This window comes from Rhinopithecus roxellana, chromosome 5, assembly GCF_007565055.1.
Source record: "Rhinopithecus roxellana isolate Shanxi Qingling chromosome 5, ASM756505v1, whole genome shotgun sequence".
NCBI classification, from domain to species: Eukaryota; Metazoa; Chordata; class Mammalia; order Primates; family Cercopithecidae; genus Rhinopithecus; species Rhinopithecus roxellana.
This window is the reverse complement of record NC_044553.1, coordinates 170,444,766-170,471,177: the sequence shown is the minus strand read 5'-3', so window position 1 is coordinate 170,471,177 and position 26,412 is coordinate 170,444,766. Positions and strand designations below refer to the sequence as shown.

The 26,412-nt window shown below is 43.4% G+C and overlaps 1 protein-coding gene across 1 annotated transcript in view; it reads right to left on the bottom strand.

Moving 5' to 3' along the window:
• Positions 1-26,412, bottom strand: part of ITGA11 (integrin subunit alpha 11) — a 133,775-nt gene that overhangs the window by 89,274 nt on the left and 18,089 nt on the right. Inside the window, exon 2 of the mRNA XM_010363633.2 lies at positions 15,013-15,124. Coding sequence (XP_010361935.2) covers positions 15,013-15,124 — 112 coding nt within the window. The remainder of the gene's footprint in view (positions 1-15,012; positions 15,125-26,412) is intronic.

Genomic DNA, 26,412 nt, shown 5'->3' with positions numbered 1-26,412 from the left:
AAACAGCGATCTTCAGGGGATCACAGTCTCCCTGCTAGTGTCCCCTGGGAAACTCTTTCAAACGCAGCTTCCTGGCCTCCCCAACAGGCCCAGGAGATGCAGACCAAGGCACATAAGCTCTGCCTGAAGTGTTGGAAGCCAGGTCCACACCACAGAGGCAGGAAAAGCCTAGGTCAGAGGGAGCCTCTCCATCAAGTCAGCAGTGGCCTGCAATGACTCAATCCTCGTTTCCTGTTTTACTGATTATAAAATACAATCATGTTTTGGGTATTCTTTGATCTTGCCTGGCTCCCTGGGACAGATATGCTTATTCCTATTTTACACATGGGCAAATAGAGGTTCGGGAAGGTTGGCAGAAGTTCTCCCAAGGTTCTTCCTCCACGTGGCACAGGCTTCGAACTTCGAACCTTTGTTCCTGTCCTTCCTTTGGGGTACACCCTGGCATGGAGCTGAATCAATACATACCACTGGGGTCATGCTTAATAGTCAGCCGATGTCTCCTAAATGACGCTGGCATCAACCTCTCCTTTCCAGGATCAATACCCATAGGATCCTAGGTCTGAGTCAAATTCTTGGAATGCTGCCCATACAACAGGGAAGATGGGGCCAGAAGAGCAAGCAGGGAGGGGAAAATCAAGTAGGATTTGTGGTGGGGTCCTCACAAGTGGGGACAGAGATTCTAGAAAGGCCCAGTGTGCTTCTGTCCATTCTGGAGGTGGCTCAGTTCTCGGGGTCCCCAAGGCCACCCTCTCTGTTTCTCAGCTTAGTTGTGGCAGTAACATGCTGAGGTTCAGTGGCTGCAATGGGTGGGACCCTGCCCACCTGGGGCACCATTTCTCTCCCACAATGCTCCAGGCTGCACTCAGATCAGCAAAAGCTGCCAGGAGTTGATTCTGTCATATCTTTCTGCTCTTCTATGCCCAACCTCCAAGATCACGTTCAAATGCCCTCTTCCATGGAGCCTTCCCAGAGACCCCAGGCACAGTGATTTCTCCTTTCAGAGTCTGGCTGAGTTTCTGTTGTGAGGAAGATGCTGCGTTGGCTGCTCTTGGGCTGCAGGGAGATGAAGCTGGTGTCCAACTGGGGAGATGGGCCATGGGCCTTAGTGACTCCAACACAAAGTTGAAAGTGATATGTGTCGTCAGAGAAAAGGCTTGGGGAGGGTAAGGTCATTTTAGGCTAGGAGAAGGGTTCAAAAAGCCTTCAGGGAGAAAGTAGCCTCAAAGATGCATATAATTAATGCCAGGTCATATTTGACTTGCATTGGTTTTAAATTATTTCAAGGGTATTAATGTTGCCTCCTTAACTGGTCTGTGACTTATTTGAGAGTGAAACCATGTTTTACTCATACCAGTATTTTGCAGAGTCTAGTAAAATTCATTAACAGAAGCCGAATAAACAAATAGTGGTCAAAATAAATTCTGTCTTGGAAAAGTCAGTTCAACTTAATCTTTAACCTTTCATACCATGTAAACAATATGGATATGGATGTCATGTGTCTTATGTCTGGGCTGGTTGAAAAAAGCTCAAATCCTTAATTCAGTCTGCCAAAGTAAGTTCTCTGAGCACCTACTAAATGCCGGGAATTACACCCCTGATTTCAGGAAGAAAGATAATGATACAGGCAACTACTATTCAATTTGATAAGTGCTATGAAAAGAGAAACACAGAATTCTATGGGGGCAGCTTATATAATGATGGGAAGGGATGGTCAGAGAAAGTTTCTCAGAGGAAGTGATATCTAAGTTGATAAAAGAATATGAAAGAGGGATTTCAATTCTAGCCATAAACAACCATGTAAACAGCACAAAGTATCTAAAACAACTATTTTCAGGCACTGGACAGCAATCAAAGCAGAGCTCAATACTTGTAAGAAGAGAAATACAGAAGCTGAACACCTATTCACTCCAGCTTTTCCTCTGAGGGCATTTTCTTTGCTGTGGCATGGGGAAATGGATACAGACAGTAGCAGTCTTGTTGGATGGAGGAAATAGGGATTGAAGTTGGGGCTGCAAAGATGAGTAGGATTTGGGAGGAGCAGCGTACTAGAAAAGAGAGAACAACAGAAAAAGAGTCTCAAAAGCTCTGTTGAAAGTTTCCCTCAGATTCTTGGCTGACTCCTAAGCTGTGTATGCATAGTGTGATACACTGGAAAATCTATCAGAAAACAGCCAATGGGAGCAGAGATTTTAGAGGTTGCCTCCTAGTCTTGGAGGGAGGTGTTGGGGTTCATGCCCAGTCAGAGAGACCTTAGTGAATACTCTGGGATTTCATTTGAGACCCCAGAAAATCTATGCTCTAAGAGTAAAGACCATATCCTAGGAATAAGGGCAAAACTAGGTTAGACCTATCTATCCTCACCATTGCCCAAACCATACCTTGGTAAGATCTAGATGATTTCACCAGTAATTTAGCTGACTATCAGAACAAAACATAGCTTTCTTTAAAGGAAGGTAAAGTAATCTATAGCTTTGATAATGTAACATCCACAATATTCACAATATTTACAAAGTAAGTAAATAATCAGGAAACATTGGATAACCATGAGATAAAATAGTCACTAGAAGCAGATCAGAGATGATCCAGATATTGGAGTTAATCAACCAGGACCTCAAAATAATTATAATTAATGCGTTAAAGAAAATAGAATAAGAGATGGACAAATGGGATCAAGACAGATTATTGTGACAGAATTAGAATCTGTAAAAAAAAAATCCAGTGGAAATTCAGGAGCAAAATAAAATATCTGTAATAAAGAGTATATTGAATGGATTTAGCCACACACTGGATACAGCAGAAAGCTGGATTAGTGACCCTGAAAACAGGTGAATAGAGGATATCTAAATTGTTTCATACCAAGAGAAAAATTGAATAAAAAACTGAATGGAAATATGAGAAACATGGCGAGAAGACCTAACATACATACAATTCAAGTTTAGAAAGAAAATGAGAGAAGAAATAAAAGCTGTATTTTTAAAAATGAAGGTAAAGAATTTTCCAAATCTTATTAAAAGCATCAATGCAGATTCAAGAAGATTTGGAAACCCCAGGCAGAACAAATACAACAAAACTACATTTGGATTCATCATAGTCAAACTGCTGACATTAAAGGCAAATAAGAAAGCAACCACAGGAAAATGACATATTGCATTCAAAAGAATGATACAACTGATGGTTGACATCTCAACAGAAACTGTAAAGCCAAAAGACAATGGAATGTCATTTTAAAACTCAAAGAAAAACTACATAAAAAATACTTCAGAAATTAAGGTGAGATTAAGATCTGTTTAGACAAACAAACAAAAACAAACAGAAAACCCAACTCCCAAGGCTGAAAGAACTATTGTTAGCAGACTTATACACAAGAAATACTAAGTAGAGCTCTTTGGCTAAAAGAAAATTATCTCAAATGAGAGCACAGAATTATATAAAAGAGATGAAGAACACCAGAAAGGGTAGTTATGTGGATAAGTAGACATAAATATTAACAACTTAAAGCAACAATAACAATAATGTCTTGTGGAATTTATAACATATGCAAAAAAGGTAAAATATATGACAAAAATAACACAAAGGACAGGACAGGGAACTGGAATCAAACTGTTGTAAAGTTTTTGTGTTACTTACAAAGTGGTAAAAACACTAATTGCAAGTAGATTGTAAATCTGTATTAGAAATGAAAATGGAGATATTACAACTGACACCACAGAGGTATAAGAGACCATTCAAGACTACTATGAACATCTATGCAAACAAACTAGAAAATCTAGAGGAAATGCATAAATTCTTGGAAGCATACAACCATCCTAACTTGAATCCGCAAGAAACAGTAATTTTGAACAGATCAATAACAAGCAGTGAGATTGAATCAGTAATTTAAAATATTGCCAACAAACATCTAAGAATTTAAATTATATAGCATTTCTCTTGACCACCGTGGAATTGAATTAGAAAAATAATAGAAAGACAACTAGAAAATCTCCAAATATTTGGAAATTAAAAAACACATTTCTAAGTAACCCATGGTCCAAGGAAGAAATCAAGATGAGAATTAGAAATTACTTTAACCTTAATGATAATGAAAACATCAAAATTTGTAGGATGCAGCTAAAGCAATGTTAGAGGAAATATATAGCCTTATATGTATATTTCAGAAAAGAAGAAGGGTCAGGAAGTCAACAATTTAAGTAAGAAGCTAGAAAAAGACAATTCCAAAAAATGGAAGAAATAATTAAAATAAGAATAGAAACCAATGAAAGAAAAATCAGAGATTCAGTAGAGAAAATCAGTAAAGCCCAGAGTTGATCCTTAGAAAACATTAACAAAATTAATATACCCATAGCAAGACTGATCAAAAACAAGAGGAACAACACAAATTACCAAAAAGAGAAATGAAAAAGAGGATCTATAGATCTTATAGACATTGAAAAGATAATAGGAGGCTAATATCAATATTTGTGGATAAAATTTGAATGAAATGCACAAATTACTTGAAAAACCCAAGTTACTAAAATTAACAGAAGGAATAGCAAATCTGAATAATCCATTATCTTTAAGAAGTTGAGATCCATTCCAAGATGGCCGAAAAGGAACAGCTCCGGTCTGCAGCTCCCAGCGTGATCGACGCAGAAGACGGGTGATTTCTGCATTTCCAACTGAGCCTCCACTGGTGATATACAGGCAGACAGTGCCTGGAGTGGACCTCCAACAAACTCCAACAGACCTGCAGCTGAGGGACCTGACTGTTAGAAGGAAAACTAACAAACAGAAACGAATAGCATCAACGTCAACAAAAAGGTCATCTACACCAAAACCCCATCTGTAGGTCACCAACATCAAAGACCAAAGGTAGATAAAAATCACAAAGATGGGGAGAAACCAGAACAGAAAAGCTGAAAATTCTAAAAATCAGAGTGCCTCTTCTCCAAAGGATCGCACCTCCTTGCCAGCAATGGAACAAAGCTGGATGGAGAATGACTTTGACGAGTTAACAGAAGTAGGCTTCAGAAGGTCGGTAATAACAAACTTCTCCAAGCTAAAGGAACATGTTCGAATCCATCACAAAGAGGCTAAAAGCCTTGAAAAAAGTTAGATGAATGGCTAACTAGAATAAACAGTGTAGAGAAGACCTTAAATGACCTGATGGACCTGAAAACCATCGCATGAGAACTACGTGACGCATGTGCAAGCTTCAATAGCTGATTCGATCAAGTGGAAGACAGGGTATCAGTGATTAAAGATCAAATTAATGAAATAAAGTGAGAAGACAAGGTTAGAGAAAAAAGAGTTTGTTATGTGTGAATTTGATCCTGTCATTATGATGTTAGTTGGTTATTTTGCCCATTAATTGATGCAGTTTCTTCATAATATCAATGGTCTTTACAATTTGACATGTTTTTGCATTGGCTGGTACCAGTTGTTTCTTTCCACGTTTAGTGCTTCCTTCAGGAGCTCTTGTACAAACAAACAAACAAAGAAACAACAAAGCCTCCAAGAAATATGGGACTATGTGAAAAGACCAAATCTACGTTCAATTGGTGTACCTGAAAGTGGTGGGGAGAATGGAACCAAGTTGGAAAACACTTTTCAGGATATTATCCAGGAGAACTTCCCCAACCTAGCGAGGCAGGCCAACATTCAAATTCAGGAAATACAGAGAACACCATAAAGATACTCCTCGAGAAGAGCAACCCCAAGACATATAATTGTTAGATTTGCCAAGGTTGAAATGAAGGAAAAAATGTTAAGGCAGCCAGAGAGAAAGGTCAAGCTACCCACAAAGGGAAGCCCATCAGACTAACAATGGATCTCTTGGAAGAAACCTTATAAGCCAGAAGAGAGTGGGGGCCAATATTCAACATTCTTAAAGAAAAGAATTTTAAACCTAGAATTTCATATCCAGCCAAACTAAGCTTCATAAGTGAAGGAGAAATAAAATCCTTTACAGACAAGCAAATGCTGAGAGATTTTGTCACCACTAGGCCTGCCTTACAAGAGCTCCTGAAGGAAGCACTAAACGTGGAAAGAAACAACTGGTACCAGCCAATGCAAAAACATGTCAAATTGTAAAGACCATTGATATTATGAAGAAACTGCATCAATTAATGGGCAAAATAACCAACTAACATCATAATGACAGGATCAAATTCACACATAACAATATTAACTTTAAGTGTAAATGGGCTAAATGCTCCAATTAAAAGACACAAACTGGCAAATTGGATAAAGAGTCAGGACCCATCCGTGTGCTCTATTCAGGAGACCCATTTCACATGCAAAGAGGCACATAGGCTCAAAATAAAGGGATGGAGGAAGATCTACCAAGCAAATGGGAAAAAAAAAAAAAAAAAAGCAGGCATTGAAATCCTAATCTCTGATAAAACAGACTTTAAACCAACAAAGATCAAAAGAGACAAAGAAGGCCATTACATAATGGTAAAGGGATCAATTCAACAAGAAGAGTTAACTATCCTAAACATATATGCACCCAATGCAGGAGCACCCAGATTCATAAAGCAAGTCCTTAGAGACCTACAAAGAGACTTAGATTCCCACACAATAATAATGGGAGACTTTAACACCCCACTGTCAACATTAGATCCACGAGACAAAACGTTAACCAGGATATTCAGGAATTGAACTCAGCTCTGCACCAAGCGGACCTAATAGACATCTACAGAACTCTCCACCCCAAATCAACAGAATATACATTCTTCTCAGCACCAGATCGCATTTATTCTAAAATTGACCACATAATTGGAAGTAAAGCACTCCTCGGCAAGTATAAAAGAACAGAAATCACACCAAACTGTCTCTCAGACCACAGGGCAATCAAATTAGAACTCAGGATTAAGAAACTCACTCAAAACCGCTCAACTACATGGAAACTGAATAACCTGCTCCTGAATGACTACTGGGTAAATAACGAAATGAAGGCAGAAATAAAGATGTTCTTTGAAACCAATGAGAACAAAGACACAAGGTAGCGGAATCTCTGGGACACATTTAAAGCAGTGTGTGGAGGAAAACGTATAGCACTAAATGCCCACAAGAGAAAGCAGGAAAGATCTAAAATTGACACCCTAACATCACAATTCAAAGAACTAGAGAAGCAAGAGCAAACACATTCAAAAGCTAGCAGAAGGCAAGAAATAACTAAGATCAGAGCAGAACTGAAGGAGATAGAAACACAAAACACCCTTCAAAACATCAATGAATCCAGGAGCTGGATTTTGAAAAGATCAACAGAACTGATAGACTGCTAGCAAGACTAATGAAGAAGGAAAAAGAGACGAATCAAATAGATACAGTAAAAAATGATAAAGGGGATATCACCACTGATCCCACAGAAATACAAACTACCATCAGAGAATACTATAAACACCTCTACGCAAATAAACTAGAAAATCTAGAAGAAATGGATAAATTCCTGGACACATACACCTTCCCAAGACTCAACCAGGAAGAAGTTCAATCTCTGAATAGACCAATAACAGGCTCTGAAATTGAGGCAATAATTAATAGCCTACCAACCAAAAAAAGTCCAGGACCAGACGGATTCACAGCTGAATTCTACCAGAGGTACAAAGAGGAGCTGGTACCATTCCTTCTGAAACTATTCCAATTAATAGAGAAAGAGGGAATCCTCCCTAACTCATTTTATGAGGCCAACATCATCCTGATACCAAAGCCTGGCAGAGACATAACAAAAAAAGAGAATTTTAGACCAATATCCCTGATGAACATCTATGCGAAAATCCTCAATAAAATACTGGCAAACCGAATCCAGCAGTACATCAAAAAGCTTATCCACCATGATCAGGTCGGCTTCATCCCTGGGATGCAAGGCTGGTTCAACATACACAAATTAATAAACATAATCCATCACATAAACAGAACCAGTGACAAAAACCACATGATTATCTCAATTGATGCAGAAAAGGTCTTTGACAAAATTCAACAGCCCTTCATGCTAAAAACTCTCAATAAACTAGGTATTGATGGAATGTATCTCAAAAATAATAAGAGCTATTTATGACAAACCCACAGCCAATATCATACTGAATGGGCAAAAACCGGAAGCATTCCCTTTGAAAACCAGCACAAGACAAGGATACCCTCTCTCACCACTCCTATTCAACATAGTGTTGGAAGTTCTGACCAGGGCAATCAGGCAAGAGAAAGAAATAAAGGGTATTCAATTAGGAAAAGAGGAAGTCACATTGTCCCTGTTTGCAGATGACATGATTGTATATTTAGAAAACCCCATTGTCTCAGCCCAAAATCTCCTCAAGCTGATAAGCAACTTCAGCAAAGTCTCAGGATACAAAAATCAATGTGCAAAAATCACAAGCATTCCTCAACACCAATAACAGACAAACAGAGAGCCAAATCATGAGTGAACTCTCATTCACAATTGCTACAAAGAGAATAAAATACCTAGGAATCCAACTTACAAGGGATGTGAGGGACCTCTTCAAGGAGAACTACAAATCACCACTCAGTGAAATAAAAGAGGACACAAACAAATGGAAGAACATTCCATGCTCATGGATAGGAAGAATCAATATTGTGAAAATGGCCATACTGCCCAAGGTAATTTATAGACTCAATGCCTTCCCCATCAAGCTACCAATGACTTTCTTCACAGAATTGGAAAAAAAAACTACTTTAAAGTTCATATGGAACCAAAAAAGAGCCTGCATTGCCAAGACAATCCTAAGCAAAAAGAACAAAGGGAGGCATCATGCCACCTGACTTCAAACTATACTACAAGGCTACAGTAACCAAAACGGCATGGTACTGGTACCAAAACAGATATAGAGACCAATGGAACAGAACAGAGACCTCAGAAATAACACCACACATCTACAACCATCTGATCTTTGACAAACCTGACAAAAACAAGAAATGGGGAAAGGATTCCTAGCCATATGTAGAAAACTGAAACTGGATCCCTTCCTTACACCTTAAAAAAAATCAATTCAAGATGGATTGAAGACTTAAATGTTAGACCTAAAACCTTAAAAACCCTATAGGAAAACCTAAGCAATACCATTCAGGACATAGGTATGGGCAAGGACTTCATGACTAAAACACCAAAAGCAATGGCAACAAAAGCCAAAATAGAAAAATGGGATCAATCAAACTAAAGAGCTTCTGCACAGCAAAAGAAACTGCCATCAGAGTGAACAGGCAACCTACAGAATGGGAGAAAATTTTTGCAAGCTACCCATCTGACAAAGGGATAATGTCCAGAATCTACAAAGAACTCAAACAAATTTACAAGAATAAAACAACCCCATCAAAAAGTGGGCAAAGGATATGAACAGACACTTCTCAAAAGAAGACATCTATGCAGCCAATAGACACATGAAAAAATGCTAATCATCACTGATCATCAGTGAAATGCAAATCAAAACCACAATGAGATACCACCTCACGCCAGTTAGAATGGCAATCAACAGATGCTGGAGAGGATGTGGAGAAATAGGAACGCTTTTACACTGTCGGTGGGAGTGTAAATTTGTTCAACCATTGTGGAAGACAATGTGGAAGACAATTGTGGAAGATCCTCAAGGATCTAGAACTAGAAATACCATTTGACCCAGTGATCCCGTTACTGGGTGTATACCCAAAGGATTATAAATCATGCTGCTATAAAGACACATGCACACATTTGTTTATTGTGGCACTATTCACAATAGCAAAGACTTGGGACCAACCCAAATGTCCATCAGTGATAGACTGGATTAAGAAAATGTGGCACATATACACCATGGAATGCTATGCAGTCATAATAAAGGATGAGTTCACGTCTTTTCCAGGAACATGGATGAAGCTGGAAGCCATTATTCTCAGCAAACTATCACAAGGACAGAAAACCAAACACCACATGTTCTCATTCATAGGTGGGAATTGAACAATGAGATCACTTGGACATATGGCGGGGAACATCACACACTGGGGCCTGTTGTGGGGTGGGGGCCTGGGGGAGGGATAGCATTAGGAGAAATACTTAATGTAAATGATGGGTCCATGGGTGCAGCAAACCAACATGGCACATGTATACCTGTATATCAAACCTGCACGTTGTGCACATGTACTCCAGAACTTGAAGTATAATAATAATAATAATAATAATAATAATAATAATAATAAAAGAAGTTGAATGTAAGATGAAAAACCTTCCCACAAAACAAACCTAGATGCTGTACTAGTGGATTATCCTAAACATTTAAAGAAGCAATAATACAGATCTTATGTTCTACCAGAGAATAGAAAAAAAATGAAAACATTTCTTAGCACGTTTTATGAGCTCTGAATAACTGTAATACAAAAACTTGATAAGAGCATTTGCAAAAAGAAAATTTACAGGTCAATATATCTCATGAAATAAAACAGATACAAATACCCCAACAGAAACAAAATTCCCGAGAATATATACATACGAGAATACAGGGTGACTAAATGAGGTTTATCCCAGGAATGCAAGTTTGGTTTAATAGTTAAGAAAAAAGAAATCAATCCAATCAATCAATCAATCAATCAATCAATCAATGTAATTAACCATATTAATAGAATGAAGGAGAACCTTTTGTCAGGTGTTGCAGAAAAATCATCTGATAAAATTCAGCACCTATGCACAATTTTTTAAAAAACCAACCTCAGAAAGCTATGAATAGAAAACAACTTCTTTAATCTAGAGGTATCTACAACAAGTAAATGAACAAATTAGGACTAACATCTTATTTAATTATGAAATATTGGAAAAATTCACTATCATAGCAGAAATAAGAAAAGAATGTTCAGTATCACCACTTCTTTTTGACCTTACACTGAAGATCCTAACCAGTGCAATTAGAAAAATAAAGGTAGGAAAATTGGAAAAGAATAAACAAAACTGTAATTATTTCAGATGATCTGACTGTACACGTAGAAAATCCAAAGGAATCCAAAAGCGAGTTATTAGAAATAATAAATCACTTTAGTAAAGTTGCTGGATGTATTGTAAATATACAAAAATCAATTGTATTTTTATATACTAGTAAAAAAGATTGAAAAATGAAATAAGAATATTTCATTTTTAACAGTATAAAATATAAATATATAATATATAATAGTGTAAAATACAAATATAAATATATTTATATTAAATATAACATATTTATTATAATATGATTTATATTAAATATAATATAAATATAAGTATAAATATTTTTATAGTATAAAATGAGTAGTATAAAATGAAATAAAAATTTTATTTCTAATAGCATAAATGCAAATATGAAAATAAAAATATTTATATTAAATATATATTTATTATGATATAATTTATATTAAATATAAGTATAACTATATTCATAGTATAAAATGAAATGAATAGTATAAAATGAAATAAGAATAGTTTATTTTTAATAGTATAAAATATAAATATATTTTATATTTTATTAATGCAATAAGAGATAAGTAAAACTTACACTGAATATTTCAAAACATTATTAAGATTTCATTTTCTCCTAAATTTATCCATAAAATTGAATATATAAATTCAGTATAACTCCCATAAAAATTTCAGCAAATTTTGTTGGAGAAAAACTGACAAGCTGACTTAAGAATTTATGTGGAAACATAAAGGATCTATCATAGCTAAAATAATCTTGTCAAAGAAAAACAGCCCCATTAAAAAAAAGGCAAAGGACATGAACAGACACTTCTTAAAAGAAGACATACAAGCTGCCAAGAAACATGGAAAAATGCTCCACATCACTAACCATCAGAGAAATGCAAATGAAAGCCACAGTGAGCTATCATCTCACACCAGTCAGAATGGCTATTATTAAAATGCCCCAAAGTAACAGTTGTTGGCAAGGCTGTAGAGAAAAGGACGTGCTTATACACCATTGGAGGGAATGTTAATTAGTTCAGAGTTTGGAGATTTCTCAGAGAACTAAAACTAGAATTACTATTTGACCCAGCAATCCCAATTACTGGGTATATTACCCAAAAGAAGATAAATCATTTACCAAAAGCACATGCACTTGTATGTTTATCATAGCACCATTCACAACAGCAAAGACATGGAATCAACCTAGGTGCCCATTAATGGTGGACTGGATAAAGAAACTGGTGCATATACACCATGGAATACTACACAACCATGAAAAAGAATGAAATCATGCCCTTTGCAGCAACATGGATGCGATTATTCTAAGCAAATTAACACAGAAACATAAAACCTAATATGGTGTGTTGTCACTATTATAAGTGGGAGCTAAACACTGGGTACACATGGACATAAAGATGGGAACAATAGACACTGAGGACCACTAGAGTGGGGAGGGAGGGAGGGAACAAGACTTGAAAAACTACCTATTGAGTAGCTCACTACCTGGGTGATAGGATCACTTGTACCCCAAACCTCCGCACAATGCAATATACCCTTGTAACAAATCTGCACATGTACCCCCTGAATCTAAAATAAAAGTTGAAATAAAAAAGAAGAGAAAACCAAATATAGAGAATTCACACTACCTGACTTCGAGACTTATTTTAAAGCTGCAGTAACCAAAGCAGCTTTTTGTTTGCTCAAATTTAGATAAATAGACAAATGGAATAAAATAGAGTCAAGAAACAGGCCCATATATCTATGGTCACTCGATTTTCAACAAAGATGACACTAGAATTCAATGGGGAAATTAGTCTTTAACAAATTGTGCCAAATCAATTGGTCATCCATATGAAAAAAAGAAAACAAAAACCTCTGACCTTTATCTCACACCTTACACAAACATTAACTTGGGATGAATCACTGACCTAAACAACAAAGCAAAAACATCAAACTTCTAGAAGAAAACAGAGAAGAATATCTTCATGATATGCGGAGAGGTGAAGATTTCTTAAACGGGACACACTAAAAGCACTAACCATAACAAATATTGATAAATTAGATTTTATTAAAGTTAAGAACTTTTGTTTATCAAAAGATGCCATTAAGAGAATGAATAGGCAAGCCACAGACTAGGAACAGATATTTGCAATGCTTCTGTGTCACAAAGGATGTGCATACAAAATATATATATATATATTTTAAAGGCCTTTAATCAATAAGAAAAAGACACACAGCACAATCTTTAAAATGGGCAAAAGACCTGCTACAGCATTTCACAAAAGGGGATACAAAAATGGCCATTAAATTTATGAAAAGTTCCTCAACATCATTAGTAAATAGCGAAATGCAAATTAAACCCACCGTGAGATACCACTACACACAACTAGAATGACTAAAATTAAAATGACTGATAATGTCATGTGTTAGTGAGGACATGTCACAACCAGAAAGCTCTTATTTTACTAGAGAGAGTTTAAATTGGTAAACCACTTTGAAAAAAATACCTGGCAGGTCCTACTAAAAAGTTAAACATAACTACCCTTCAACTCAGCAATTCTATCCCTGAGTAAAAACCCCACAAAAGTGAGCACATATGCCCATCGAAAGACACGTACATGAATGCCAATAGCAGCATTATCTGAAATAGCCCAAAATGGAAACAATCCAAATACAGTAAAGTAAACACTAAACTTAAATACATTGTGGTGGATTAATACAGTGGAATACTGCTTATCAATGGAAGCATGAAGTACGGTTCATTTAACAACATGTTAAACCTCACAGGCATAATGTTGAGTGAAAGAGGTCAGATACAAATGAGCACCTACTGCATGATTTCTCCTCTATGAAGTTCAAAACTAATCTGTGGAGATAGGAGTCAGCATAGGGGGTCCCTGGAGGGGCACTGACTGGGTGGGGTGAGTGGGCACCACCTTCTGGGAAGCTGGAAATGGTGTACATCTCTGGGAGGTGATTGCATAGTAGTATATCACATGGAAGTTCATTAAGCCATACACTCAAGATGCCTACACTTTATTGTATGTATGTTATACCTCAGTAGAAAGATAATAAGTAAGATATTTCTTTACAAAAAGCAAAAAGAATATGAGAGAATTAGCCAGATGGTGGTGGGGTGAGCAGAGAAGTCAGGAGAGGGCGTCACAGAAGGGAAGAGCATGTTTGAAGAAGATCTGGGGAAACAGCAATGCTGCGATCGTGCCATGTGGCTGGAGCGTTGAGCACAGGTAAGGGGGTGGGGGAGGCACAGGAAGGGAGAGAGGCTGGGGAGGGTAGACAGGCCAGAGTGGGAAGAGGGCAGCATAGAACATTGATCACCAGTGTTCATGTGATCTCTTGACTATGCAAGGGCTTCTAAAAGGGCCATGCAGAGGCCTGGCCCTTTCCATCCCAGGAAGGATGGCCTTCTGCCAGCTAAAAACCGAGTGGGGAGGAGGATGACTAACCATAAATGTGGTGAGAGATCTTATTGGGGTGATAAAAATATTCTAGAACTGATTCGTGGTGATGGCCTCATAACATGGTAAATTTTCTTAAAAAAAAATCATTGACTTGGACACTTGAAATGAGTGAATTAGGTGATAAAATATGTTGAAATAAAGTTATTTTTAAAATTGGAGGTGAATCCTTTCTTCCTCCTGATTGCCCCTGCTCTGGAGGGCTCTCGGGGATCTTTCCCACCCTCTCCCTCCACTTGGTCTGGCTCTCCCTCCCCTTTGCCCCATTGCTGCCTGGGTTTCAGCTAGAGAGCACACTCACACCCACCCTCTCGGAGACACCCCCAGCAGTTCTCCAGGTAGACAGGACCAGGGGCTAACAATTGGTCCCCAGGTGGCTGCTACCTGTGCTGTCACATAACCCAGAGAAGGAGGGCTCGTTCATTCCCTTTTCACAGATGAGAAGACAGAGGGCTTGAGAAATTGAACACTCCAACTTTCATAGTCAGGAGCAGAGCCTGTGCAGCCTCTGACCTGCTGGGACAGAGTCAAGTCACTGGAAATGTCAGTCTCCATGTGAGGGCCGGTGGGGCAGCCACGGGGCAGGATGGAGGGGCTAGGTGTGGAATGGTACAGGGCTGGGTGTGGGCGGCCGCCCTCACTCACCACTTCTTGCCACTGATATCATGCTGCTGCACTGTGTAGCCAAAGAAGGCGGTCCTGGAGCCAGGGATGACCCGGGGCTTCCTGGTGTCCATGTTGAAGGTGTCCGTGAACCCTGAGGCAGGGGGAGAGGAGAGGAGAAGAGAGGAGAAGCAGGGGAGTCAGACAGGCAGAGGTGTAGGCCTTGGGCTGTGTCAGGACCCACTGGCAGGTCATGAACCTTGGAGGGTCTTGGCTGTGGGATGAGCATGTTTCCCCATCTTGGGGAGCCCCTGTATGAGATGGCTGACATAGTCTCTGCCTGGAAGGGCCCACAGTCTGATGCGAGAGATTCCACCCCTGTCCTGGGGGAGCCTGATACGGTTTCATTGTGCATCCCTTCCAAATCTCATGCTGAAACAGGATTCCCAATGTTGGAGGTAGGGCGTGGTGGGAGGTGTTTGGGTCATGGGGGCGGATCCCTCATGAATTGCTTGGTGCCATCCCCTTGGTGATGAGTGAGTTCTCACTCTGAGTTCTCACAGACCTCGGTGTTTAAGAGTGTGGGGCCTCCCCACTCTCTTTCTTGCTCCCACTCTTGCATGTGACACGCTGGCTCCCCTCTGCCTTCCACCATGATTGGAAGCTCCCTGAGGCCCTCATTAGAAGCAGATGCTGGCACCATGATTCCTGTACAGTCTGCAGAACAGTGAGCCAAAATAAACCTCTTTACTTTCTTTCTTTCCCTCCCTGCCCTCCCTGAGACAGAGTCTCACTCTGTGGTCCAGGCTGGAGCACAGTGGCTCGGTCTTGGCTCATTGCAACTTCCTCCTCCTGGGTTCAAGCGATTCTTGTGCCTCAGCCTCCCAAGGAGCTGGGACTACAGGGACACGCCATCGTGCCTGGCTGATCTTTATATATATTTTTTAGTAGAGACAGGGTTTCACCGTGTTAGCCGGGCTACTGTTTTCTTTATAAATTACTCAGTCTCAGGTATTCCTGTATAGCCCCACAAAGAAAGGCCTAATACAGACCCTGTACATGGATAGGGGAGGCATAAAACCTGTTCTCAAAGAGACCCAGTCTGAATGGAAGACCTGTCCTTCCCCCAGGGAATTCCCGATTCTACCAGAGAGAGACAGTTGCCCTCCTTCTCCATCACTCCTTCCTCCCACCTGCTGCTTCCGGCTTTTGTTAGTTTCTTCTTTTTTATCCCTTTCATTTTCTTCCTCTCTCCTGTTCTCCCTTCTCTTCCCTCCTCCTCCCCTCATTACCCCCTCTCCTATCTGCTGAAGAGTCAGGGAACTGACATCCCCCTTCCCCTGCAAGCCTGAGGTCCCAGTGGCCATGGGCTCCGGCACTGGGCTCCCCACTTCCCTCTGAACCAGTTGGTGAAGCTCCATCTGGCTTTGGCAGGGGCTACTTTTTGGCCGGGGCAACTGAAGTGAGCACAGAGAAAGCCCCATGACCCTTTTGCCCTGCCCCAAGGGTCGCCCCTGTTTGTTTAAGTCACCTGTCAATTAACTAATTCACTAATTCCTCCTGGCGGGAAGCCTGTGTTAAGCCAAATGCTTTATCCCTTTGGGCAAATCACAAGAAATAACAAAATAACAACTCACATCTGTGTAATACTTTCGGTTTCTGGGCCTCCTCACATCTGCCATCATTTACTGTCACAGGACCTTGGAGAATGAGTGCGCATCATCCTCACTTGGCAGATGCAGTTGGTACAGCACCAGAGAGGTTAAGAGGTTTGTCCAGGGGTGCACAGCAGGCCAGTGGTAGCATCAGACCTAGGACCTCAGACACCTACTCTGTGACGCCTCCCCACCACAAAGCATTTTCAGGGCACATCTGGCCTTGATACCCATCCAAACTTGGGACCCATTAAATTTGAGGGGTGGGATCTTGCCACGAGTCAAAACTTTTAGATAAGTGAAAATGAATTAGCAGAACAGACTTTTATCATTGTGGCCCCTTTCACATGTAGGGTACTTATTAAGTTGCAAAGACCATTCACATGTATGTTATCATTCGATCTCTGTGACAACCCTGTCAGGTGGGCAGCAAAGGGAAAACAGAGGGTCAGAGACATTAACTGACCTGCCCAAGGACCCAAGCCCGTTGGTTAGGGCCTCTGAATTTGAGGGTTGGGCCCGCACACGAGTGCCCCACTCTCCTTCCCCCTGGGCACTGACCCCCTGCTCAGTATTCAAGGGTGAAGCCCTGGGGCACTTATTTGAATAAGGCCTATCGTACAAGTTCCATCATTAGAGTCATAGAATTAAAGGCCCCAGAGGTAAAACTGAGGAACCTTCAAGCAGGGATGTTAGATACGTGTTATCTTATTGAGCATATGCCAATTGATCGTGGGCACTTCTGGAGCACTGAGTTAGGAAAGATTCTGAGGTCAAGCCTGGGCTCAGCAGGCAAGAGGAGTGTAACTGATAGCAGTACCTGCTACGGGTTCAGGGGAAGACAGTGGCGGCAAGTGACTATGTAGCTGTCAACTCTGTCTTCATGATTCCTAATCTGCCACATGGATTTAGTGTCATGGCCCTGGAGTAGGGGTTGGGGAAGAAGAGTATGTGGACCCGTTAGTGCTTTGTTTACAGAGCCCATGGCATAAATAAACTTATCAGCCTGGTTAGCAGCAGGCGGCCTTGGAGAAGAGGACTCTGTTCAGGTAAACACAGGATCCTGAAGAACACACGTCCCTGGCCAGTGAAGGCATATCACAGAGGAAAGAGAGAGAGACACCAGTGTCACCTGTGCAGAGCTGGGAGCCTGGTGGGCACAGGGGGGTTACAAAAGTAGTGTTGCAGTGGCAGAGAGAAACTTACCCTCTCTCCAAATCTGTCTCAGGAATGAACACACACATATGCACACATGCACACACACACTCAGGTATACATGTATGCATGCATGTGCACACACAGACACACCTATGCACAGACCACATACACCCTGATTGTGGACGGCCCTTTGCCTGGCTTCCTGGTGCCCACTAGAGACTAGGACTTCCCCTTCCTGCATCTGACCCAGCAGGAAGAGGAAAGTGTGTTCTAGCTGTCAGGAAATCCAGACCACCTACCACTTCCAGGCCTACAGAGGGGTGAGGGCCAGTGAAGCTGAAGCCACAGATTGTGTCTTTGGGGCCTTGTCCACCCATGCCCTCTATCAGTGCTTCTTGTGCAACCATGGCCAGAGGGACCCTTCCAAGACCTGTGAGATCCCATCACCTCTCAGCTCCACCCCCTCTATCAACGAGTTTTCCACCCCATCAAAGCCTAGGCCAAACTCCTCATTGCAAGGCCCTCCATGATCTCACCCCATTCACTCTGCCCCACTAATTTCTACCCTCTCCTCCTCCTCTGCTCCAGTCACACTGACCCTCTTGCTGTCCTTCCAACGTCAGACTCGTTCTCTGCTCAGCGTCTTTGCCATGGCTGTTCCCTCTTCCTGGAATGGTCTTCCTCCCATACCTGCAAGGCTCCCTCCAGTCTTAGAATCTCTGTTTCAATGCCATCTTGTCCATCACCAGACCACCACAACACCCCGGGGATTCCTTCCTGTGCCCCATTTTTCCTCATAGCACTTATCACAAACACATGACATTTATTTGTTTATTGCCACGTGGCTGATATTTAGAATATTCCTATAGTCTCTAAGTGCCATGGGACTCTGCTGTGTCCTCACTGCTGTATCCTCAGTGCCTTGAATGAAGGTCCAGCTCATAGATATTGGTTGACTGGACAGTTAGAGACCAGGGCCCTCGTTTGTCTGGGACAATCTCTCCCCTCAGTGAGGAAAAGGAGAAAGGAACGAATGATGAGCACTGATATACTCCAGGCATGATTCTAGGCATCTAACCATGAGTTTTACATTAATCAATGAAATCTCACACCAACCCTGTGAGACAGATATGATCACACCTCTGGGATATTAAATAGTTTTCCCCAAATCACTCAACTGGGGACAGATTAGCTGGAAAAATGACCACATATCTTGGGGTGCCGGGGTGATGTGTTCTCTTCCCTCCCTAAATCAGCCTTTCATAAGAAGCACTCACTGGAGAGAAGGGAAGATTCCTTTCAGAGAAGAGGGTCTCTGCTTCTTGTCCTAGGTCCCACCGCCTCTGCCTTTGGGTTCCAGTTGGGAGACGCAATGGGAGGGAAAGCCAGCCACCCGTATTCCATCCTGCAGCCAAAGTGAGGTGCCCAGTGAGGGGGTGGTGGGGATCCAGGGGAAGGTGGGACTAGTCCTAGACAGAGCCCCAACCTCATTGGGGACAGGATTAGTGAAATCTGGCCCCAAGGAAGAGGCATTAAATTACAAAGTGCTGGTTTCTTCCCCAGAGACAAGTTGGCATTTGCTTCTGACCAAACCGAACCAACCAGAGAGTGGATTTCCTAAAAATGATGTCAGTCAAGTCCATCTCTCTGACCTCGGCTCCTGACAAGATCTCTGGCCTCCTCCTTTTATGGTAGATGGGTTTCATGTTTGGGGAAAGTACTTTTCTCAGAGATTGATGACTGCCAAATACCAACAAGATAAAATAAAGTTGTTTTGATGGGAACGAACAGGCCGATTCCAGAGACGTTGGGAGCCTGGTTGGGCAACTTGCCACTGTTCTGCCCTTGACATTGATGACAGAGGGGGAAAAAACCCACAATTCCTGGGCTGCTGTCCTGTGGGCCATGGTCAAAGTTACGTCAGCTGTTGCTCCCTTTCTCAGAATCTTGTCTGTCTTTCAAAAAAAGCATCAGTCCCGTCTCAAGAAGGGATAAAAATAACATCAAGCCAGAGCATCACTTGGGGCTCACAGTTCTCAAAGCCACTCCACTCCCTGCAGGTTAAGGTGGAGGCCAGGTGGGGCAGTCCCGGTCCCAGGTGCTGAGGGCTGCTGGCCAGCATACGGCTAAGGCCATTCAACAGCTCAGCGGGGAGAGTTCGCTCCAGCTTAAGGAGTGTCTGCTGTGCTGTTCCATTTCCCTGCCTCTCCTCCTCCTCCCCAGTAGCTTCCCAGGGATCTTGGGAGAAAGTCCAAAATGTTCCATGTGGCCCCATGGCCCTCAGCCTCTCCCCAGGCTTGTCTTGTGGGAGTTTTCCTCTGGGTCCCTTTTCTGCTTCCTCAGATGCACCTTGCTTCCTCTGCCTCAGGGCCTCTGCCTGTGCCATTTCCTCTGCCTGAGCCTCTCTGATGAGCTTCCCATCACCTTCAAACCCCACCATAACTGCATGTCCTCCCCTGGCCTCCCCTGGGAAGCTTCTCTGATACATTGATTACATCAGATCTTGCTAAGATCTCATCACCCCTGTGCCTTACTAATGGGTGACTGGTGACCTCTCCTTTTCTTATCACATTTAGTAATTCCACTCCATGGATGTGACTATCTGATTACTCCTGTCTCCCGCATCAGGACTCAGGCTCCATGAGGGCAGGATAGGGTCTGTTCACTATTCATTGTTGGGTCTAGCACTTAGCACAGGGGATGAGTGGAGAGCAAAACAAGAAGAGAGATGGGCCCTACCAGCTTGAGAGAGTGGCTCACAGGAAGCACGTGGAGTGCAAGTGTGCCCTGCAAGCAGATGTCATGGTTGTTAGAGAGAAGGACCATGTGGGCTGGGTGCTCAGGAAGCTTCTGGAGGTGTGATTCTGGCCTTGAAGGGCCATGTGGAGGAATAGGTGAAGTGGCCCAAAGGTGTTCCTGGTGCAAACGTGGAGCCAGGGAAAGGAAGAGAACAGCCTACTTGGGTGGAGGTGTCAGGAATTGCCCCGCTCCCTCTGCCATCCTGCCAGGCTCCTTGAGAGTCAGGCCAGACATGAAGAGAGGATGGGCTTTCAGTTCTGGGAGAACTTGGTTAGAAGCCTGGCTCTAGCACTCATTCATAAGTGGGTGACCCTGGGGAGTTACTCTCCCTTTCTGGTTCTCAGTTTACTCATCTATAAAATAGGAATAAAAATATCTATCCGGAAAAGTGGTTGGCAAGACTAAAGGGAGTAGCAAACCTCTGGCACTGCCTGGTGCAGGGAAGATATTCAATACTTCTTGGTTGAATTGAACTGGATCAGGATGCCCTGTTTCCTGAGCTGGCCTCAGTGCTTTTGCCCATGCTGTTCACCTTGCCTGGAAGGCCTTTCTTCCCTTTGTCCTACACTTTCAAGGCCCACCTCTGATGACACCTCTGCTACAAAGTGATCCTTCCTCTGGGGCCCTCAGCATGGGCTGCTCATAGCTCTGTTACTCCCTGCCCTGCATAACAGCTGCCTTCCCACCTGCCTTGCTCTCTTAGGTTATATGCTATTCAAGGCCACATCCATGAATGGCTTTTATGTTTGGCCAGTGCCCAAAAGATGCAGATAGACTTGCCTACTGGATTTCTCACCTTCTGAGAATCTGTTTTCAGAATCAGTACCTGTTGGCTCCTCCTGCCTTAGTTTACTTCCTAGCTCCCTGATTTAGGTACTGATAATAGGTACTGATGGGTAGTACTGATACTCTACCTATCGGTACTACCTGATTAGGCAGGTACTGATAGTTCCCTACCACTTAGATAACAATAATAAAAATAATTGTGCACATGCACAAAGCTCTTACTATGTACCAAGCTCTATTCTGAATGTATTTCATGCTTATAACAACCTTTTGGAGTAAGTATGTTATCATTGTCATTTTAAAGATGAGGAAATTGAGGCACAAAGAAAGTCAGCAACTGGCCAAGGTCATACAGCTAGGAAGTGGCCGGGATGACTTTGAGGCCTCATGGGTCCTGTGCCATCCAGCCCATCGCCATCAGGTCTTCCTCTTCCCTTTGAGTCACCCACTGTCCTCAGTTTCTTGAGTCCTCCCTGGAGTGGCCTCAGCCAGGCTTGTCCCCTCCTACACACCTCTTCTTCTTCAGACTCATCCATCCCAGCCACATGCTCTAAGATCCTGCTCAATACAGAACTGACTGGTGACTTCCGGATCACAACAAGTGGAGTATAGCAGACCTGGTATACCAGAAGGATGGGGCCAGAGTCCCAAGGGCCTTGAAAGTCTGGATGAAGCACCAGTCTGGAGCTGACGGCCAGAGGAAGCCGCTCTGTGGAACCTAAGCGTGAACACCTCCCAGCAGCCTCCCCACAGCCCTGCCCCAGGCCTCTGCTGGTTCTTTGGGCTCCTCTCCATATTGCAGATGCACCTGTGTAAGCAAGAGCTTTCATTTTCCTTGGAGGGAGGGTGCTGGGATGGGGCGAGGGAAGCAGGGTTTATCACTAAGAATCTCTGGTCTCATCTTCCTCTTCCAGTTTTACTTGGACCCCAAGAATCTTCACATCTAAAAGCAAATCACAGACAGGGAGAGGAGGAGGGATAAAAGACCATAAGCTGGCCTAAGCAAAAAGATGTGGCAAAGTGAACTTCTTGCTGCTTTGGGGGAAAAAAACAACCGATTCGAAAGTGAGGAAGTAATGAGCTTCAGATGGCTGACTGTTCCACATCCTCTGCATTACTGCCCCTTTTGCCCCAGCGAGTAGGGAACATGTGGGGGTTCTTGCTCTGCTGTCAGCCAGCCTTCCCTTCTGCCCAAGGCCATCATTTCAAAGAGGCATCTAGAAAGGCAATGCTAGGTTTGGGAGCATTGCTGGAGGCCCAAGGACCCTAGTCTAGCCTCCTGTAATAGGCACTAGTGAGACAGAGCAAGGGAGGGATGAGGGGATGTGGTCCCCACATCAGAGAAGCTTCTAGCTAGCTGAGGGAAGAAGGTCTCCATTAGAGAAGAGCTTGGGGAGTCCTCTGACTCTGAGGAGAAGCAGGGATCCTGCCCTTGGGGACCTGCTGCACTCACGGGAGACCTAGTAACTCTGCCCTCACCCTGGGAAGCCCCCAGGCAGGTGGGGAGTGTGCGGTTCCGCCCCCATGGGCAGGTGCATGGCCAACAAGGAACTCACAGTGGACTGTGAGCGTCCCATGGGCAGCAACTCTGCCTGCATTGCCACACGGAGGGTGTGGAGTGAATATTTAAGTAATAGGATTAGACGTGTACACTGAGCAGAGCTGATTCCACACAATCTTCTCCCCATCTAGGACTGAGCAATGTGAGGAGGAGAACTAGGTTCTATTTATCCCTTTATGCCACCATAAGGCCTGGTGCTCAGAAAAATGTGTTGAGTTAAAGTAGAAAATTCAGCTCTAACAACAACAAATTATCAACAACAACAACAACCCTGGAGTGGTTTCACCCAGGCTTATCCCCCTCCCACACACTCTTTCTTCAAGACCCACCCATCCTGGACCCATGCCCTCTGCTCGCTGCAGAACTGATTGGGGGCTCCCTCATCACAACAGGCAGAGCACAGGAGACCAGGTATACCAGAAGGACACAGCCAGAGTCCCAAGGGCTTAAAAGTCTGGATGAAACAGCAGATGGGAGCTGACAGCCAGAGAAAGCCCCTCTGTGGCAGAAGAGAGGAACTGGAGGCACAGCGATCCCATAACTTGTCCCAAGTCACACATCTAGTGGGTGGCAGAGCTGGGATACAAAAACAAGTGGTCCTGCTCCAGCTTGCGTCATTGGTCTCAGTTCTTCACTTCTCTGTATGCACACCCTTTGCCTCGGGACTTTGCAATTCCTGCCTCTAAAAGAGCAGAGTATATTTCCCCTAACCACTTGACTTTGGGCTAGGCCGTCTGAGCAGAAGTAATGTGTGCCCATCCCCAGCCTTGGCCTTAGGATGCCTTATCTATTTCTGCTTCCTTGCACTTCTGGCAGCAACGTGAGACGTCTAGTCCACTGACCCCAGGAAAAGAGTGAGAAGTATTCAGAGCAGAGCTGCCCCAGCTGAGTTGTTGCTCCAGCCCAACCTAGCTGAGGTCAGCACCCCCAAACTCACGAGCAAGCCCAGTGAGCCCAGCAGAGCCACTCAGTTGAGCTTAGCTTGGACCGGTTCACTCCCCTACCCTCAGCTGACCCCAGATATGTGAACTAAACAATTATTATTGTGTGCCACTGAGATCTGGGGGGATTATTTGTTACAGGACATTATTATAGCAATTGATAATTGATGCAGCTTAGCTCTTAAGTGATGGACCATCAGGGAGGAGGAACAATGTCACAGTGATTGGACAAAGACAAGGAGAAGAGGAGCTGGGGATATTTGGGGACTCGTGGTTTCTGGGATAGTACCCCAATCATTTCCTACTCAAGATCTCATCAGAAAGGCCCAACATTAGGCAGGGCTGGGCCTGGGTCTACCCTGTCAGAGAGAAGTATGGTCTAAAAAGCAAATCATGGCCTTTTCCTGCCTCAGCCATGCACCAGCCTGATGGCTGGGTTGTCCTGGATCACTCAAGGAATGGCAGACGCAGACCCATGGCCAGCCAGGCACCCGACGCAGATTCTGTGCTCTGGAGCAGCTCTGTGCAGAACGGAGCCTCCAGAGCATGAAGCCTCCTTCACTTCATTTTCTCTCTTTCCAGTTGCTAGGGGGCATGACACAAACTCCCCACTAGACAAGTTATCATTAGGTCAAAACCGGTGTGTAGCAAATATGTTATGAGGGAGGGGTAACTTATTATTATTATTATTATTTTTGAGATAGAGTCTCGTTCTGCCGCCCAGGCTGGAGTACAATGGTGTGATCTCGGCTCACTGCAACCTCTACCTCCCAGGTTCAAGCAATTCTCCTGCCTCAGTCTCCCAAGTAGCTGGGACTACAGGCATGTGCTACCACACCTGGCTACTTTTTGTATTTTTAGCAGAGAGGGGGTTTCACCATATTAGCCAGGCTGGTCTTGAACTCCTGACCTCAAGTGGTCTATCTGCCTCGGCCTCCCAAAGTGGTGGGATTATAGGCGTCAGCCACCGGCACCCAGCCAGGATTTTATCTTTAAGAACAAGCAGAAATTTTCCAGATCAAATAATCTGTTTAGCCTCCAAACTTTGTTTTCCTACAGTGAATTCCACATTTTTTGAACAAAATATATACATGAAAAGTAGACACAAGAAGTGGATGTTGGAGTTAGGACCGGGGGTAGGGAGGAATTTCCCACCCTCAGTAGCAGACCTAAAACACTTCATTGAAACCTTAGGGTCTCCTGGAACACAGTTTGAGAACTGCTCTATCGAGTTTAAAAAGCTTGTTGCTATAAATGAGAAGACTAAGGCCCAGTGCGGGGCAGTAATGTGTCCAAGGTCACCAGACTCTCTTCATACTTATCTAGGTTCACCACCACTCCTTCCGTGTTAATCTGCTCTACAGCCCTTCAGTTCAATAAACCTCTGTTTGGGGTCTATGGAGCTCCAGTTTCCATGGTAGGAAGTGAGGACACCAAGCTGGCTAAGACGTGACTTACAGTGTTCAGAGCTTACAGCCCCGCTGGGCAGACAACAGACATGTTTGTAAGTCAACAGAGCCTGAAGTGAAGGCAAGAGAAGTTTGGACTGGGGTGGGGTGATCTGGGTTCTAATCTCAGCTTTGTCATTAACTCTGCTGGATGTCCACTGAGAGCCCCGAGGCCTCTCTGGGCCTCAGCTTCCCCATCAGTGAAATGAGAGGCTCCTGCTCTGTGACATCGAAGACCCACCCCGGCACATGTCAGTGAGGTTCCCTTGGGCAGACGCGCAGCTGACTTCCAGTTGTCGGCACTCGAGCATCTGTCTTGAGTCTCAGCAAATAATTTAGAATTGGAAACCAGGCAGTGTGGAGGAATGCAAACTCATCTTAATGTTGGCCGGAGCCAAGCGCATTTAGGAAGGGAAATCTCCAGGCAAAAATGATAATATTTTGCATTCCCAGGCCAAGAAAAGAACGAAAGAAAATCACCATCAAACGTTTGGCATTGTCCAGGCCCCGGCTCTCTCTCTCCCTTTGCCTGCACCATGGAGATTTGGCTGCAGGGCCCTCCTGCCCTGGCCAGGGCTTCTGGACACACCCAGATGTCAGAAAGACAGAGGCCTTGGTGGGGGTCCAGGCAATGTGGTCACTTTTCCACGGAAAGCCCAGCCTAGCCCCAGAGCTGGACTGTGCTGCTGAAACCTCGATGAGGAGACTTAGGGCAAGTGGGCAAGAGGGCACCATGGCTGCCATCAGACCACCTCTTAATTCAAAACTGGCGGATGCCAGGCAGGGAGCACCAGCTCCTTGAGGCATGACTGTGGCCTCGGAACAACAGAGGCTTCTGTCTCCCTGAGGTCTTCTAGGAACGGTCACTGGGGGGATGGGGGGCTGGAAGGCAGAATGCTAAGGTCAAAGGCCACAGGATGGACTTCTGACTTTAGGACCGCTGGTTCCAGGACTCAGCAAAGGGGACATGGGAGTATAACAACCCCTCCTGAGTGCTGAGACCACTGTGGTGAGAACTAGGCTGGACATCAGAAGACCCGGTTTCTCGACTGGCTATGTGACCTGAAACGAATACTTTCCCTCCCTGGACCTCT